At 43.5% G+C, this 19,284-nt stretch overlaps 1 protein-coding gene across 1 annotated transcript in view; it reads left to right on the top strand.

The window, feature by feature from the left end:
• The window catches only part of Barx2 (BARX homeobox 2), a 76,941-nt gene that overhangs the window by 51,119 nt on the left and 6,538 nt on the right, over positions 1-19,284 (top strand). The window contains exons 2-3 of the mRNA XM_013009645.1: positions 11,546-11,843; positions 15,506-15,590. Coding sequence (XP_012865099.1) covers positions 11,546-11,843; positions 15,506-15,590 — 383 coding nt within the window. The remainder of the gene's footprint in view (positions 1-11,545; positions 11,844-15,505; positions 15,591-19,284) is intronic.

Genomic DNA, 19,284 nt, shown 5'->3' with positions numbered 1-19,284 from the left:
GATAGCCCAACAGTACTTGGCAAGCGGTGGCCTTGGCCTCAGTTGGCAATGTACACATACATTGTCCCCTTATTCAGAGGACCTAGTTCAAAGTTGGGCTTGCTTTATCACTTTGTTTACTGCTCTCTGCCTCAGCCTTCAAAAGCCAGGTTATGTTTTGTTTGCAATATGTCATTAGGTGTAAATCACAGAGCCTCCAAGTCCTACTTGTGCAAGATGAGAATTATGCAAATATAATCCTTTGCTTGCAGTAGTTAATCTAGATTATCTGTGGGGATATCAGACTACTAAATAGTTTATCATCCCACTTCCTATGAACCAAGGAGATTTTGCAGAGCTGGAGGAGTTTCTATGTATGTATTAGTTTTCTTTGCACCCCTGTTTAATTCACCTGTTTGCTCGGTTGATGTATTCTGTAAACAGATGAGATAGAAGTATAAGACAAAGGGTTAGGTGTAGTGGTACCACCTATACAACTATTTGGGAGAGAGGAGGATCTGAGTTTGAGGCTAGCCTGGACAGTCAGCAACAGATTCTTATTAACCAACAAACAAAAACAAAAAGCCTGGAGATATGGCTCAACTAGTCGACTGTTTGACTAGCAAATGTGAGTTCCTGAGTATAATGCCAGTACTGAAAGAGGAAGAAGAGGAGGAAGAGGAGAAGGAAGTAGACAAACACTTCAAATTGAACTCATAAGTCAAGTATCTCAGTGTGATAGCATTCAAAATGGCTGTCTTTGGGCACCAAAAAGGAGCTATATAAGCATCTTATTTCCCTCATTTACAGATGAGGAAAATTGAGAGAGAAAGACTTCACTATGGACTGTAAGCTGAACAAGCCTAGTAGAGTTGCTGCAGGTAGAACTGGATTTTAATAGACAGGATCTGGTTCAGGGAAGGCTAAATGTGAAGCCAACTTTCTTCGGTTGTCTACTGGGTACCAGCTTCTGCACAATTGATGTTCACTATGTTCTAAAATCTTACAGCTGTTTCTTTACTATGGTAAGTACTTTGAAGAGTGATTTAGAAATGAGGAAATATTGATATCAATCAGATTTTGTTTTTTCATGGCTGGAAATACACTGGCTGCCACTTGATCTTAATGGCTTGAGGAAGAGAGAAGGGAAAGGAAATCTTTCATGAGCTAGGCAAGAACTTGGTCCAACTTCTGCCTTGTTTTCACCTGTTCTTGGCCCAATATCTAGAGATCTCACAATTCATTGAATTCAATTTTGTTCCCCTTTATTTCTAATGATTGGCAGCCTGGGCAAGCCATTGAGAAATCTAAGCCAGTATCAAGATGTGTAGGTTATAGAATGGATTCCATTTGGGTTTGTAAAATCACATTTTAGCATAGGATCGTCTAACTTTGAAGTGGTCTCTTCCTGGATAAACAGGAATTTGCCTGTGGACCTCTGGGCTTGTTTGCAGAAAGGATAGAAACCTTGCTCTGTGATCCAATAGTTATCATGTGCCTCCTCCCAGGTGGTTATTCCTAAACCATGAATATAGGTGTGCAAATGTCAGAGGAAAGTATTAAACACATCAAAAAAATTGCTTGTGTGGTTACAAATGAATTAACTGAAGTTAATAGATTCTATAGAGAGAGACTAAGTCAAAGCCCAACAAAATAAGTACCAGGAAATGAGTACTTAAAAGATGGGATGGAGCCAGGTGCCAGTGGCTCACTCCTGTAATCCTAGCTACTCAGGAGGCTGTGATCTGAGGATCACAGTTCAAAGCCAGCTGGGGCAGGAAAGTCCGTGAGACTCTCATCTCCAATTAACCTTCAGAAAACCAGAAGTGGCGCTGTGGCTCAAGTGGTAGAGTGCTTGCCTTGAGCTGAATTGCTCAGGAACAGCGACTAGGCCCAGAGTTCAGGCCTCACAACTGACAAAAAGAAAGAAAGAAAAGAAAGAAAGAAAGAAAGAAAGAAAGAAAGAAAGAAAGAAAGAAAGAAAGAAAGAAAGAAAGAAAGAAAAAAAGAAAGAGAAAAGAAAAGAAAAGATGGAATGGTAGGACCAAGGGAGGAGTAGAAAAATGAAGGGGAGAATGAGGAAGAATGCAGGCAAGAATTCATTGTATATACTATAGAACTGAGAAAAATAAGAGAAGGGATGGGTAAAAGAGGGTGAAGATGTTGAAGGGATGGCACAGATTGAGAGGTATGGTATACATAAAGTTTTGTTAAACAGCAAAAAAAAATCCAATATATAACCTAAAAATCAAGAAATGTGAGGGAAGGGGTAGGTGGGAAGGGGTGGGTGAGATTGTTGAAAGAGGCAAAATTGATCGAGATATGCTGTTTTCATAAACTGCTTTGATAATTAACCTTTTTGAAAGTTTCCCATTCTTGAAGTTCCTTTTGAATCTGCAGTCTTTCCTTGTGATCCTGCTTGGACTAGACTAGAACATCTGTCTCTTCTATTGGTTTATTTTCTTGTCCAGCCATGTTGGTGAAGGTGAAGGCCATCTACTCTGAGGTTCTTAAGTCTTTCCTCTGAGGACTCTCCTCCTATTTGCAGTCCCTCAATGTGGGTGAATAACAAAACCAACTTAAGACCCTTTGGGAGCACCAGTTTGTGTCAGTCCCTGAAATTTAGATATCCAATCATCACCTCAACTTTAAGCCTCATCCTTTCTTCCCAAACATTCCCCCATGACAGATTTCTGATTTGTCAGTTCTTGAAATCTAGTGATCAATAACAAGGTTTTGAGCCTTCCAGCTCCTGTATATTTGCCCCTGTTCTTATACCAATCAGGTGGGTTCCTTGACAGTGCCTCTAGAATATTCTTTCCTTTCCATTTATGACCCAGCTGTTCCTTCTACCCCACTGCTGGGCATTAACTCTCTGGAAAACAGTTGCCTATCCTGAATTCATGTGATTCTTCTGCCTCTCAGCATTTGCCACATGCGCATTCATTTCCTATCTACCTGTTAGTTTAACCTCTTAGTTCCCAGGTTAAATAATTCATCCCTTTGTTCCGACAGGACGTCAGCGAGGGCAATGAACCTAAGCTAGAAGGAATGAAGGGACAAGAGACACGAAGAATGACAGCATGACAAGGGTTCTGATCAAGCTGCAAATTTTTATTTTTCACACAGGGGTATTTATATGCTTGGAATAAGGAAGCTTTTTCATTGGCAGTTAAGGAAGCTTTTTCATTGGCCGTAGCAGTGCAGGATGTTTACTTAGGGCAGGATGAGGGTCAGATTCTGTAAACTCAGCCTCAAGATGTTCCAGTGAGATAGTCAAGCCTATTATGTTGAGAGACTCAACTTTTGGCCCCCGACACCCCTTGAAGGTAGAGATCAGAATTTTTGCCTCTTCATGTCTTTGCCATTAGCACAGAACTTTGTAGCTGTTGAATTCTCTGATGGTGGTGACAGTGATCCAAGGATCATTTTGTTAGATGCTGTCCTCCTGAACACAGAACCCTAACCAGAAATCATTGTTAGAGGAAGAGAGAGGAGGTAGGTTAGTGTGAGAGAGCTGGGTTGAGACTTTGTGATAAATTGCGGTACCTGTAAAATAGGGACCTTTACTTGGCTCTGCTAAATGAGCATCTGGAGTGCCGGTTAATTGGAGATAAAGAGTCTCTACCTGGGCTGGCTTTGAACCTTGATTCTCAGATCTCAGCCTCCTAAGTAGCTAGGATTACAGGCATGAGGCACTGGTGCTCAGCTATGGTGTCTTTAGAAGAGAAAACAGAGGTGTTAAAATGATCTGATCCAGGCTACAGAGCAAACAGGGTCAGAAATTCATCTCCAGTCTTACTCTCTGGATCCTAGATTTTACACATTCATTGGGGGAGGGGGGAATGGGTCCAAACACTAGAGTCTTTTTTGATTTGTGTCTTGTGCTGAAGAAGTTTGTGATTTGATGAGAAGCAGATGGGTAAATAAATTAACTGGCAATTCAAGGTTTGCATTAAGTAAGGGTGAATAAGGACACAAACAAAAAGTGTGGGTACATCAAGGTAGGAGTGATTAATTCTGTCTTTGTAATAAACAACAGCTGCTGTGGGCAGCTTTCCATGAGCAAGGGCCTGGGAGGTGTGCGGGAAAACAGGTGTGCATAGACAGCAGAATGGCTGGGCAGGGAGGGGATAAAAAAGACCAGAGCACTTCTAGTGTGTCCTTGGCCAGCTGAGGAGCTGAGGGCTGGCAGAAGCTCATAGAAGATGATGACTAGCAGACAGCATAGGAAGGCCTAGAAATCTATCTGCCTGGCCAGTTTCATAATTCCCAGCTCCTAGTGTCACTCTGTGTCTTTGTGGGCATCTCCAAATCTGATGATGAGGCAGATCGAATGTGATGAGACTGAGCTTGTCTCTACAAAATAACAAACCCCAAAAGGTGATGCAATCAGCCTGCCAAGATTCTGGAAACCCTGTGCGTGCTTCCCAAGCGTTCTTCATTTTTCTACACTTCCTCGGGGATCGCTCCTTCATTTTTCTACACTTCCTCGGGGGTCGCTCCTGGATCCATCTCTGTGTCCTTTGTTTTTGAGCCTTTGTGAGTCTTCTTAACTTGGTTTTTGTTTCCTCTAAGTAGGTAGCTATTTCAGAGCCTACATCCTGGAGCTATCATATGGATTTTGGAAAAAAATTCATTACAGCTTTTCACTTAAAGCTGACATTCTAGCACTTGAGCCACAGTTCCACTTCTGGCTTTTTAGTGGTTAATTGGAGTAAAGAGTTCCATGGGCTGTCCTACTCAAGCTGGCTTCAAACCTAGATCCTCAGACCTTAGCCTCCTTGGTAGCTAGGATAACTCGTGTGAGCCATAGGTGCCTGGCTCTATTCTTCATTTAAAAATTCACTTACATGTAATTCATCAAATGCTGATGCTCCCTCGTACTGAGGCAGTTCATGCCTAACACATTTAGTTAGTCTTTGCAATGGCTTCTCAAAATGCTCCACTTTTTTATTCATAAGAAGCCATAAGTGTGTGCCTTTTTCATTCAGCAAGACTGCTGGCCAGTCTTAAATGCCATTCAGAGCTTCTTTATCTTTGTTCTCCCTCCTTTCCCTTCTCCCCCTTTCTTTTTCCCTTCCCCTTTTCCTTCCTATTTCCTTCCATTGTCCCACGCCTACCCCCCTCCTGTCTCTTATTTCCCATACTTACAGTCAGTCACTGCATAGGTTCAGTCCAACCTTCCCTCAGCTCACTCTCAGCATAAAGTAGGACAGAGTAATTTTAACCACCCCATAGCTGTTTTCCTGGCACTTTATAGAAGCTGATTTTGGTTTTGTCTGGTGCCTTCCTCACCAAGTTTATCCTTCCTTGCCTTTTATTAACTTTAACAAGGGCCATGCCTTGGGACTTGCAAGCTGTTCGGTGAACCTTCTGTATTTGGTGCTAGGGATGCAATCAAAGGTCTTGTGCATGCTAAGTAGGCACTGTACCACTGAGCTACATCTCTAGTTCTTGTTCCGCCAAACCAAAACTACTGATTCTGGTGCCTCAGCAGTCTTTGGAAGATGTGTGGATAGCTTAGCCTTTGCTTTGGTTCCTCTTTGCCACTCAGGTTGCTGGCTATCTCTGCACAAGGCTACAAGGGCATCTAAAGACCTCTACTGGGCAGAAAGGAAGAGGTTGATGGGGCTGTTGCTTGTGTCTGAACTCACAGAGGATTTACAAGCAGCTCTGCTTTCTTGATTAGAAAATTAATCTTCGTTCATGTGGTCCCATCAGAGCATCAAACAACTACATTAAAAGGAGGAAAAGAAAAGAACTGAAAGCAATTAAAAGCCCATTGGGTACTTCATATACTTTAATGCCTTAAATCTGCATAGCAACCTAGCTGGTATCGATTTGACTTATAGAGGTAGTGGTAGAGGGCTTTTTCTCTCTAGTACCCAAATCTACTAGGCAGTTGGTAGAAATGGGAGTCTTATGAATTATTTATTATGAATGGTTTTTTCCCCCCAGGGATTTCAGCTATTGCTGTGCAGTCTTTCTCCTGAGTCTCTTTCAGGCTTCCATGAATGCACCTGTATCTGAGTGTGTGCGTGTGGCATGGCCCTCTGAAGCTTTCATATAGGTCACACATTTCTGGAGCGTAAATCTGTCAGGCAGGCAGCTTAGAGATTCTTATCCACTCAGACCTTTGGCCTGTGTTTGTGTCAGTTGGAAATGTGAGAATGGAAAGTCTGTTTGGGGTTGGGAGATGTGGAACAGAAGCCCCGGGGAAAGTGGGCAGTTGATACGTTGTTTTGCTCAGGGCTGGAGGAAGACAGGTTTCTGCCATGAAGCCAGGCTTGAGGTGTGCTGGGGCCCGCAGCCCGGGGGAGACTGTGCCTGGATCACGCACGGCCACATACTTCAGCTTCCACACATTCAGGACCTGGAAATATGTCACCTTCAGTATCCGTAGGGATTAGTTCCAGAATCCCCTGTCCATGTACATACTGATATGCAAGGAGGCTCAAGTTGCTTACATAAAGCGATTCAGTATTTACCAGAACCCATTGAGACCCGGTGGAATATGTTTAATCACCTCTAGATTACTTACGATACCAAGTACAAGGAAAAGTCCATGTAAAGAGTTATCATCCTTCACTATTTAGATAACAATGGCAAACAGTACACATGGGTAGGGAAAACCCATTTTTAAAAATTTAATTTGGAATGAGCCTATATATGAGTTGTGGTATTGCCATTCCTACACAGGATATTTGGGAAAAATTCACCCCCTCCATCATTTTTGTTTGGCCAGTCCTGGGGCTTGAACTCAGGGCTTGAGCACTGTCCCTGACCCTTGAGGCACAGCACCATTTCTGACTTTATTTGTATATGTGATGCTGAGGATTCGAACCCAGGACTTTGTGCATGCTGGGCAAGCACTCTACCACTGAGCCACATTCCCAACCCCCATCATACATTAAAAATAAAAAGTTTTCAATTCAAGCTGAGTGCCAGTGGTTCACACCTGTCGTCCTTGCTGCTTGAGAGACTGAGACTGGAAGGATCTTGGTTTGAGGCCAATCTTGGTAGGGAAGCTCATGGGACTTCTTTTTAAGGGAGAGCTGGATGTGGTGGTGCACACCAGTTACCTTAGCTTCGCGAGACACCTAAGGTGTTTGCATGGAAGCTCAGGTGCACAGAAAGCAAGACCATACTTAAAAAGTCATAAGAAAGGCTGGAGGCATGGCTTAGTAGTGAGGTCACCTGCCTAGCAAGCGTGAGGCTCTGAGTTCAAAACCTCAGTACTGCCAATATCTTACTTCAATCAGAGGTTGGTTTAAATTCATGGCTGCAGCTGGGAGTCAGTATCTCATGCCTGTAATCCTAACTACTTAAGACGTTGAAGTCTGAGATTCAAAACAAATCTGGAGACTCTTATCAGCAATTAACCAACAAAAACCTGGAAGTGGAGCTGTGGCTCAAGTGGTAGAGCACTGGCCTTGAGTGAAAAAGTCCAGTCAGAGTGTGAGGTCTAAGTTCAGGTCCCCGTATTGGGACACACACACACACACACACACACACACACACTTGGATGCAGAGCCTAGGAGCTGTTCAGCTTACTGATTGATATACATCTCCCAAATTCCTTTTGTGAGCACAGATAACCTCTAATGTACTCAGGTTTTAAATCTCAAAGAATTCTCTAAAAGGATAAACATTGGGCAAGGAAGTATTTCTAGGTACGAGATACATGAAGTTATGATATTCATCCTATAACCAAACATTGGGTAAGATTGAAGAAAAACAATTCTTAGAAAATGCCTTCAGTGTGGTCATGTTGACATGCCTTTTGTCAATTAGAAATGTGTTTGTTTAAGCAGTGTCTCTGGCTTATGACAGTCATCACTCTCAGTAGCAAAAAAACGTGTTTGAGTTTCATAAGCATATGTAAATGGTCCAGAGTAACAGGGCAGCTCAGCTGTCTGCATGCCATGTTTGCACATGGTGAGGATTCCCAGGAATTAGACATTAACACAGAATTTTGCCTTGATCTTCAGAATTGTAAGGCAAAACTCTAGATATGGCTGGATCTCAGAACTCCTCTTGACTGGTAACTGCTCTGTGAAATTACAAGCTCTGGGTCAAAGCTATTTGGTGGAAAATTGGGACATATATGAAAACACAGAAAGATAGCAAACAGCTAGCTGAAGGTAGCTGTTGGTGATCTCACTTTTCTGTCTCCTGGGTTTGTCTCCTCCAGGAGATTCAGTGCTTTGACATATGCCCATCAGCCACAGACCTGTCCCAGCCAGCCTCTTCCTTCCAAACCTAGAGCCAAATTGAATGCAGAGGAGCCCAAAACAGTGTCTTGCTGTATAGTTGGATTTATTTACAGGAGTTCTCCTCCTAAAACGAACCCTGAGGAGCATTTCTCAGCATGCAGAGCGTGTTGTTCTGAGCAAGAGGTGGAGCGGGGGTGGGGGAGTGTGCTTTTTGTCAGGGAATTTGCTTAAGAACATTGGATTAAGGAATTCTTGAACCTATGGACTTCAGTGATTCAGATGTTTTCTTCTGTCACTAACATTCATTAGAAGTTATGTTTTTCATTTAAAGGATGTTTTCATAAGGTTTAATCTCTCTTTTTTCCCTCTCCCCCTCTTTCCCTCCTTCCTTGCTTGCTTGCTTCCTTCCTCCCTTATTTCCTTCCTTCCTTCCCTTCCTCTTTCTTTCTTTCTCTCTCCCTCCTTCCTTCCTTCCTTCCCTTCCTCCCACTTTCTTTCTTTCTTTTCTTTCTTTCTCTCTTTCTCTCTCTCCTTTCTTTCTTTCTCTCTTTCTTTCTTTTTCTTTCTCTCTTTCTCTCTCTCTCCTTCCTTCCTTCCTTCCTCCCTCCCTCCTTCCCTCCCTCTCTCCCTCTCTCTCTCTCTCTTTCTTTCTTTCTTTTCTCTTTCTTTTTCTTTTTTCTCCCCTCCGTCCCTCCTTTCCTTCCTTCCCTGTATTGCAGTTTGAATTGTGGGTACTGTGCTTTCTAGGCAGGCGCTCTACCACTTTTAGCCATACCTCTAGCCCTTTTTTACTCTAGTTTTTTTTTTTTCAGATAGGGTCTTACCCTTTAGCCTGGGCTGCTCTGGGATAGAGATTATCCTACCTATGGCTTTTGTGTAGTTGAAATTACAGATCCACATCACCACACGACCAGCATGCTTTATTAGATGACATCTTGTTAACTCCCTCCATGCCCCTCACCTCCCAAGCTGGCCTCAAACTTGTCTTCCATATCTCTGTCTCCTGAGTATCTGGTGTTATATGTACAAACCACTGCCTGGCCGGGTTTAGTACATAAAGACCCAAATTGCATACATCATCAGAAGCCATTTAGAAAAATAATCCCCAATTGGGTTTTCTATTTATCAAATGGTAGAATCATTAAAGGAGCTATCTTTCCCTAAATGAATTGATAAGGTCAGTGTAATTTTTACCAAGTTTTTAATGGGGTTTGCTTTTTAAAAGAACCTATCAAAACTGGCTCCTGGTGGGCCAGTGGTCCTATTTGGGATGTGGAGAGTGGGAGGATTATGATTCAAGGCTAGCTCAGACATGAAAGTCCATGAGACTCTTAGCTCCAATTAGCCATCACAAATCCTTAAGTGGAGCTGTGGTAGAGCTCAAGGACAGTACCCAGGCTCTAAGGCCAAGCCCCAGGACCAGCACACACACACACACACACACACACACACACACACACACACACACACACACACAGACAGACAAGAAAGGCAGCAAAAACAAAGCTGGTGGCATGGCTCATGTGGTGGAGCATCCCAAGCAAGTGAAGGGCCCTGAATTCCACCCAAACTTAGCTTTCCTTTTTTAAAATGATGCATATAACTCATGTGTATGACAAAATCATACAGAAGTACTGGGTATTGGGACACCTGGGGATCCTGTTCGTTTGTTTGTTTGGGTATTTTTGCTATTTCTCTGTCCTCTCCTCTATTTTGTATGGCTATCTTCCCTCCTCATGACAGTAAATATGCTTGTCTACAAATCTTTGTACACATGGGCAAGTAGAACTCAAACTGGGGACTTGGTGGTAGATACTTCTTGGTATGAATTATTGGTAAAACTTTAATATCAACAGTATTGTGATTGCCTCATGCTTTTGCCATTATAGATAGTAACATACTTTCTAGATAATATTCCATGGTAGGCAAAACAAAGGTAACTTTTTAAAGTGATAACATGAATCAAATCTGGCCCTCCAGTTGTTTTTGTTAATAAAGCTTTATTGGAACACACACACAAAGTAATTAAAAGCTGGACTTACATGCAGGCATTATCCATTTCCTAGGTTAGCTCCTACGTTTCTAGATCAAAAAGTAATCTGATAGAGAAAGGTAGTCCTTATTAAAAGAAAAGGCAAAAACCTCCAGAGGGTTTCTTTCTATCACATACCTTTTAGTATGTGTATGAAACTAGTAGCCTCATTTTGTTGCTGTAAAACACTGTTCTCAGATGATTTTCTTTCTTAAATTTTCTTGAATCTATAACATAAAAGCTTGGGTATTAGAGTTGGCTGGAGAGTTCATGGTAGATATAGCACTTGGTGATAAATGATAGCTAACAACTCTGTGGTTTCTGCCCGGCTCTGCAAGGAGTATACTCAAAGAACAAGAGAATGTAACTGTTTTAATGACTTGGCCTGGCATCTAAAACATGAGTAAGATGAATAATGCCAAACCAGAGAGGAGAGCTGGTTCACAAGTAGCTCCTGGGGGGCTCCTATGACATAAATGAGGTTTAGCATAGAGCAGTGGATGTTGGTTGGCACTTGCTTGCCTTATCTCCTCCCCATAGTCTGTTGTTAGAACTACACTTAGACCCACAAGGCAGCCTTGAGACTTCTTTATTTCCAAATAGTGCACTGAGAGATACTTTTGTGGCATCAGTTTATTAAAGACTTCAAAGAGCTCTTTGAAATTAGTTACTTTTACTATCAGTATGCCCAAATGGAGGTCCAGAAAGACAAAATGATGTCTATAGGTCATGATCAAGACATCTTAAATCCAATGCTGTAGCTGGGTTCCAGTGGCTCATGCCTGTAATCCTCAATCCTCAGGAGACTGAGATCTGAGGATCCCAGTTCAAAGCCAGCCCAGACAGGCAAATAGAGAGGCTTTTTAAAAATCTCCAATTACTGAGCAAAAAGCTGGAAGTAGAGGTGTGACTCAAGTGGTAGAGCACTGTCCTTGAATGAAAGAACAAAAAGACAGCTAGTAAGCCCTGAGTTCCAGCTCCATCCAGTACTAGCACATACACATACAAAGACCACAGGTTGTTCTCAGGACCTTTGAATATTACAAATTGACTTTGCAATTGAGATATATGTGTTTCTAGTATCTTCTGAGAGGGTGCATGGATAGTCTCATACCCTAAACGGAACAAATCTCATATAGCCTTTCTTCCCTTGTCATCTCCAGATGCCTTTTCTTCATCCCCTCCTTCCTCCCTCACTCCCAAGGGGGAAGCTCTGTCATTGGGGACAGGTCTCAGCAAATGTCCTCTTTGGGCCCCCAACCTCTGTTCACCCACTGCCCCTTATGATGACCTGTTTCTCTGCTGTGTTTTCCAGGTGCCCCTTCTCTTCGGGCCTATCCTCTCCTTTCTGTGATCACCCGACAGCCCACGGTCATCTCCCACCTGGTCCCCACCACTGCGGGAATTACCCCTGTGCTGTCCCGCCACCCAGCCACTGAGGCTGCCTCTGTGGAGGCCCCGGGTGAGGCGTTAGCTAGCAGTGAGTCAGAAGCAGAGCAGCCCACACCTCGGCAGAAGAAGCCTCGCCGGAGTCGGACCATCTTCACTGAGCTGCAGCTCATGGGCCTGGAGAAGAAATTCCAGAAGCAGAAGTACTTGTCCACTCCAGACAGGTGAGTGGGTGAGTGTTCTGCAGGTAATGTGAAGGGGAGTTTTGCTCTCTGAGAGGAATGCAGAGCCTCAGTACCTCCCCATTTTTTTGGGGGGGGGAGGGCTGGGAGGAGTAATATTAGGACTTGGACTCAGTAATTCTTGGATTCAAGGCCTACCCTTGAGACGTGCCTTTAGCCCAAGTTTTTGCTGGCTATTTGTTTGTTCTGTTACCTTTAAATACAGTAGTTGGACAAAGAAATCTTAATTCAACATGTGAATTTATGAGTACATATACATCTTGACCCATGTCGCACCTTCCATCATTCTTCCCCATTGCTGGTTATTTTGGAGATAAAATCTGAAGGTCTTTTCTGCCCAGGTTGGCTTTGAACTGTGATACTTCAGATCTCAACTTCCTGGGATCAGGATTACAGATGTCGACTAAGATCTGGATTAGCTACTTTTCTTGTGAACCACCAGTGCCCAATACTCCCCTTCCATCTCTTAAAATTAGATCTTCAATGCAAAATATACAAGAGTGTGTATCTTGCCTCATTCCTTCAAGTCTGAGATGCTGAGATAATGTGTGAGCCTATGAGTTAAGGGGATTTTTCTAGGTCTTTTATTTTTCTTGCTCACCACCATGTCCACATGAGGTCTAGCTTCCGTCTTGTCAAAGCAAATGAGAAAGAAACACAAATAATTCTCTGAAGCTATTATGAGCAACTGTGACACAAATGTAAGTAAAACAGGAATCTGTAACTACCCTCTAGAAGACTGATGTTATAGCCAGACCTCATCGGTTTCATGGGTACCAGGGGTTCTGGTGCCAGAAAACAATATATAGGGCTCTACTTTGAAGGAGACCATAGGGAAAGAATAGCTAAAGAAACTGCAGTTCAAAGAGCCAATACCAATGTCATATAGTGCCAGTGGCCTTGAAACCCAAAGATGTTGCTATGTGTGTGACAGGTACAGGTCAGGAAGGCTTCTCAGAGGAGGTGATAATTAAGGGATTTGGTTCCAGCAAAGGGTGATTGCTTATACAGTAATGTATCTTTCAGATATGTTGAGGGAATGACAGGTGGTTGGGACCTCTTGGCTCCAGTTGTGAGTATGGGAGATGAATCTGGATAGGTAGGAAGGGTCTGGTATGTTTGGCTGAGGAATGTGGGCTTTGCTGTTTAGGCAGGCCAGAACCAGAAATGACATGACCTGACAGACATTGCAGAATCATGGCTTTGGTGGTTCCATAACTGATTGATTAGCAGGGAAACCAGTTAGAAGAGAATCCAAAATGGTTGCAGGGGTACAGAGGGTCTAGACCATGGGGAGAAAGGTGAGGAAATACATGGGAGAACTATTTTGAAGATGGAATGGATAGGGAATCTTAGGGAAGGAAGAGAGAAAGAGTTGAACTTCTTGTGGGGGTCTTTTACTGCAGTGAGAAGGGCGGGAACAGACAAAGGGGCCCTGGTGGGGAAAGAGGTGAGTTCTGTGTTGGACCTGTGCATGTGGGGTTGCTTTTGGTAGACAATGGAGACAGATCTGTGAAAAGGGATTTCATAGATTGACGTTCGATGGTATGGTGATGTCCCTGGCAGGTAACTGAGAGCCTTATGGCACCATTATTTATGGTGCTATGGTGATATGACATGCATGGTGGTATACCTGAAGGGTTTTAGGATACAGGGATTTTTCAGAAAACTTGCACAATAAGGCTTACTCTTTCATAGAGGCCTGCACAATCATTAGCCTGTGCCATCAGAAGTCCTGGGGTCAAGTTCTCAGCTGCAACTTTCTCTACCCAAAAAAATGGACACATTAGTAAGATTGGTGGGCACCAGCCCCAAAGATTTTAGGTGCTGATTCTTGGTGGTCTCACATATAGCTACCAAACTACTGCCATCTCACTCTGACCAGAATGCACAGATCAATCAGTCTCTGATTATTAAAATAGAGTGTGCCTTCAAGGACTTCTAAGCTAGCTTCTAGCTATTTTTTTTTTACAAACATATTAGTTCTCTTATAAATCTCCTGAGGCTTCTTGATACTTGCCCAGGTGTCTCTCAGGTGACCAATACAGGACTGATTCACTTGCCTGGAGAGGAAGGGACCATCTGGTTGGCATGGAAGCTGCCGCCAGACCCGCCCTCCACATGTTCCTCACCTCCCTACGTGACCAAGGCCATGGGTGCTCCCTCATCCTGCAGCTCCTGCTCCCCCTTCCTCCTTGTTTGTTTCCCTGGTTTCCTAGGTGACCCATCTAAGTGAATATGCAGGGAAGTGAGAATTTGTAACGGTGGCAGGTAATGAGAGAAAGCTGATGACAGTCAATGGTTTCTGTAGCCAGAGTGAGTCAAGGATGCATTTTTCCCAAGTGAGCTAACACCATTTGCTAATGCACTGGCAGAGCTGTGAACCTTCCATTGACTAATGCACCTGATGGCCTCAGGTGAACCAGGATCGCAAGGTCCGTGGTAGGTGGGGGTGGGGAAGCCTCTGCAGCAGCCCAGGCAGGAGAACTTGGCCAATCACCAGAGCCCATGGAGCGCTGGGAAGCCAGAATCGGCGAGATTAGACCCCTGGGTTCTTGCTTCTCAGTATAGACTACTTGGAACATGGGTGCTTTTATAATGGGAAGAGCTAGCTGTTGTTGGCACTGGACATTTATTGGCTTGGTTCTCTGAATCATTTTCAGTAAAACTCTGAGCTGTCCTTTGGTCTGAATGAGCAGCAATAGGTGAATGCAGATTTAAGACTAACTTAGAAGTCCTTGAGGGTACACTCTATTTTGATTATCAGAGACTGATTGCTCTGTGCACTCTGGTCAGAGTGAGATGGCAGTAGTTGGGTAGCTATACGTGAGACCACCAAGAGTTAGCACCTAAAATCTTTGGGGCTGGTGCCCACTGATCTTACCAATGTATCCATTTCTTTGGGTAGAGAAAGCTGCAGCTGAGAACATGAACCCCGGACTCCTGATGGCACAGGTTTGTGCCTGTGTAAGCCTCTGTGAATGAGTAGGCCTTATAGCACAAATGGCAATGGTCAGAAACCTGGAGACTTTTACACAGTGGTAGCCACTGCTGCTGCTGCTTTACAAGTGTACGCTGCTTCACTATGCAGGGGCTATAGGGTGGAAGCTAGCATTGGCTCAGGAAGACAGTTTTTCCAATCAGCACATAGGTGGACCATCACTTTTTGTGGATAAAATGACCAGGTAGGTTTGCTGTTTGGTTAGAAGGTAGGACTAACACATATGAAGAGATGAGAGGCCATTTGAGATCATGGGACCCTGTGCTGGCTGCTGGTTTGTGGGAAGCAGTGGAGGAAGGGATCTCCTGAAAGTGGAATGATATACCTTTTACTTTAGACTTCATTTCTGGTTTGGGATTTGGGTCAGAGGACACATTTCATGGAAGATCAGGGTGAAGACCATCAGATCAGCAAAAGGACTTTCTGAGGAAGGCTCAGTCATCCTTTCCAAGTCAATTAAAGACTTGAGGACTATCCCAGATGACCGTCAGGGTGGCTGTCTTGTTTAATTTTAAGTCTCACATTTCTTTATAAGATTCTTAAAAGAAAATCCCTGTAAGTGCCCAGAGTGGGTCACTAGGAACCCATCTTTCTTATTCTATCCTGTCTTCCTCACTATTCCTATGTATTTCCTGCCTTCTAGGTTGGACTTGGCCCAGTCTCTGGGACTCACTCAGCTGCAGGTGAAGACTTGGTATCAGAACCGCAGGATGAAATGGAAGAAAATGGTAAGAAAGGAGAGAGTCTTAACTTCATCTTACAGTGGAGAATTCCTACCACAGGGTTTGTTGGGAGATAGGAAGGACCATTCAGTCATTTGGGCTATAGGATGGGAATGCCTTCTTAATAAGAGATACTCTTTTACAAGGTTCCCTTAGAAATTAGAGAGGAAGAAAGCCCACTGGCTTCTTAGCTGCTAGTTTGACCTTTGCCTTCTAGCCTTTGTAAATCATTTCCTTTGCCTCCCACCAATAACTAAGAATAGAGAACAGAACCCTCTGGTAAGGTGACAGTAAGGACACATCTGTTCTGTTACTCTTGTAATTCAAGCATCCTTAAACTCAGTGGGCATTATAGCCACTTGAAAAGCAGGTGGAAATGCAGGGTCTAAGCTCCTTCCCAAAACTTATGTTCTATAATCTGTGATGGGTCTGGGAACTGGCATGTTAGCAAGTACTCCAAAGTACATAGTCTAATGACCTCATTTCCATACGATGGTTCTAGTATTTCCATACTGTGGCTCTAGTTCCTAGCAAATGAGAATTTTTGTCTTTCTTAAATACACTGGGACTAAAACACCTGTTTTGTGGGTCTCAATGTCATTATCATTTATCCTTTCTTTTCTTTTTGGGGGCAGTGCTGGGATTTGTCTCAGGGCATCCCACTTGCTAGGCAAGTGCTTAACCATTGGAGCTACACTCCAGCTCTTTCTTCAGGTATTTTTTAGAAAAGGTCTCCACTGACTTTGCCCAGGGTCAGAATCCAACTGTGATTCTCTTACCTACTCCTTCCCCTTGTAGCTGGGATTACATATGGGTTACCATCACACCCAGATTGCTTACTGAGATGGGATTTTTTTGCCTGGGCTGGCCTTGAGCAACAATCCTCCCAATCTCTGCTTCTCAAGTGGCCATATTGTGGTTATATACCATTTTACCTCCTCTCCCCTCCTCTTTCCAGGATGAAAGTAGTACCCAGCATCATCCCACATGAGTCTCTCACAACTTCATTGGATCTCCTTGGCTCTTTCTCCTTCTGTATCACAGGCTCATATTTCCTGGTTATTGAGTGCTGGAATAGGATGTTTACTACCTCAGCTGAGTTTCTGAGATGCTCCTCTTCCTCAGTTTTTAGGAAAAAAAGTCAGTGGAAAGAGACTTTTCTCAGATTGTGGTTTTATCTATTGCTCTTTTTCTTAAACCTTAAAGTCTTGCTTATATTGGCCAGATTTCTACCATGGTGGTAAAATATATGAGACATATCAACTTAAGTGGGGTAGGGGGAATGTACGAGACAGATCAACTTAAAGCGGAGGGAATGTAGGAGACAGATCAACTTAAAGGGGGGGAGTGTTATTTTGATTTGTAGTTTCAGAGGCTTCTGGACATGGATTACTTGGTTCTTTTGCTACTGGGCCTGTAGGTCCTACAGGGAGGCAAAGCATCATGTGGGGAGCAAAGATGCTTATATCAGAGAAGACAGAGAAGGAGAGAGATGGAGAGTTAAGAGAGAGAGAGAGACACCAAGAGTGACAGAGAGAGGCATCGGTACCAGATAACAGCATCAAAAGCTAGGCCACACCCCTTAAGTTTTCATCATCTCCCCAAAGACCACCAATGGACTGGATCTCTTGGTTGGTGAGGTTAGAGCCCTCATGATCCAATTACTTCCCCAAATTTCCTCCCACCCTCCTGAGGATTGCTGCACTGGGGACCAGACCTTCAATTTGTATGCCTTTCAAATCTATACCATAACATGGACGCTCTATGTTATCACATGCTAGAAAGGATAAATGAGTAAATCATAAATGAATATTGGTAGGAAAAAAAATAGACAAAGTCAAGAAGTAGCAGTGATTTGGTTTTCAGAAAGGAGTTCCTAAACAGAAGTTAGAATTCCTTTTGGGAGGCCCTGACCCTTGAGGGAAGGGTTTTCCTGGGGAGTTGACTGGCCCACAAATACCTCTCCAAGTAAGGCAGAGATGAGGTTATATGTATGACAATCACATATTGCATGAACCAACAAATTTTTACTTAGAGTTTCCTATGAACCATGACATATCTTTGGCACCACAGGAAGTAATGAAATAAAATATGGCCTATTGGATGGAATCTAGGATCCAGATAGAGAAAGAAGGGCAACAGGTAGCTGAGGAGCCCATTCTGACTAAAAGCTTGTTCATTTATTATGGCTGACCATCCCGTAAGAGTTCAGAGGAGAGGACTGGTGGTGTGGCTCAAGTGATAGAGCATCTGCCTAGCCAGTGCAAGGTCCTGAGTTCAAACCTCAACACTTCAAAAAAAAAAAGAAAGACAATGAGTGAGGAAGGTAGCAGCAAGTTAAAACTGAAAGATGACTGAGATCCATTTAGATAGATAATCATTCTCAAATCTGCCATGCTGCATATATGAAGCTTCAGGTGGAAACCTTTGGGGGAATTGTTCTCTGAAGGAAGCAGATTTGGGAGTGAGAAACGCTGGGCTGCATTCCCATGCCTGCCCCTCCCTGGTTGATTTTGGGCAAGTCCCTTCAGTGCTTTCTGTGCAAGTTCCACCACCCACCTCCTTCCTCGTCAATCATCGCCCTTGAAATCAATGTCTCTAGAGCAGCAGAGGCATTGTTTCAGTTGGTTATCAGCAATCTTTTCATGAGTCAGATGATTCACAAACTGACAGCCAACCCTCTCGGCCCGCCCCGCCCAGGACCGTGGGACAACGCATGCGCCTTAGCTTCTGATGTCACTTGTTTTTCCCCCAGCCATGGTGCTGCTGGCACAGTTGTGGGCTGGCTCTTGATGGTTATCAATGCCATATAAATCAAAATGGAAGTAACTCAGCAGATTTAACCTCCGAGACTGTTCTAGGTCAATCATTATTCAGGTCCATGCAGGAAAGATAAGGGCCAAACTTGTAATTCACAACAGCAAGCATTTATGGAGAACTTAGTTTCATCAGGCAATAGTGCTATAATGAAAAGGTAGGAATCTGGCCATTAAAAATAAAATTAACTGTTGGCGTGTGTCTCAGGCCTAATCCTAGCTACTTACCAGACTGAAGTGTGAAGATCAGTTTGAGGCCATCCCAGGAAGAAAAATCCTTAAGATTCCATCTCCAGTTAACCAACAAAAAGCTGAGTTGGAGGCATGGTTTAAGTAATAGAGCACCAGCTGAGTAAATAGGCCCAGGCAACAGGAGTTTGTGAGTTCCAACCCCAGTGGACCTAAAAACCTCCAACAAAACAACAACAGATCATTAAAAAGCTACTCAAGTTAAGTAGGGGAGATGGACCTAAAATATAATTAGATGGAGGAGCCAGGACAGGAGTAGAGAATGTACAGGGTTCCACATCAGAACAGAGAAGGGAAAGCTTCCTAGAGGAAGAACCATGTAACCTGCCCTTAGTGGATGTGTGCAGCTGAGGGTGGCAATGGAACTGCAGGTAGAAAGAGGGGAACACAAGCGTGTGTGTAGGGGTGAGAAGGACTTGAGAACTTCAAGATGGAGTGAAGGACTGTTGAATTCTAATTCCCTCAGAACAACAAGGCATTGTTGAGGGCCTTATTGCTTCATAGATATTTTTTTCCTGGTAAAACTCTTTCAAGGTTATCTCTTCAGGTACTAGAGGAAAAGAAAAAGATAATTGGGTAACATAAGGATGTCTCAGGGCTAGTAACCTAATTGGAACTGGAAAAAAGATTAGCAC

The sequence above is a fragment of the Dipodomys ordii genome, unplaced genomic scaffold (genome assembly GCF_000151885.1).
Source record: "Dipodomys ordii isolate 6190 unplaced genomic scaffold, Dord_2.0 Scaffold10, whole genome shotgun sequence".
NCBI lineage: Eukaryota > Metazoa > Chordata > Mammalia > Rodentia > Heteromyidae > Dipodomys > Dipodomys ordii.
Note: the sequence above shows the minus strand (reverse complement) of the source record. Positions and strands in the feature narration are given on the sequence as shown.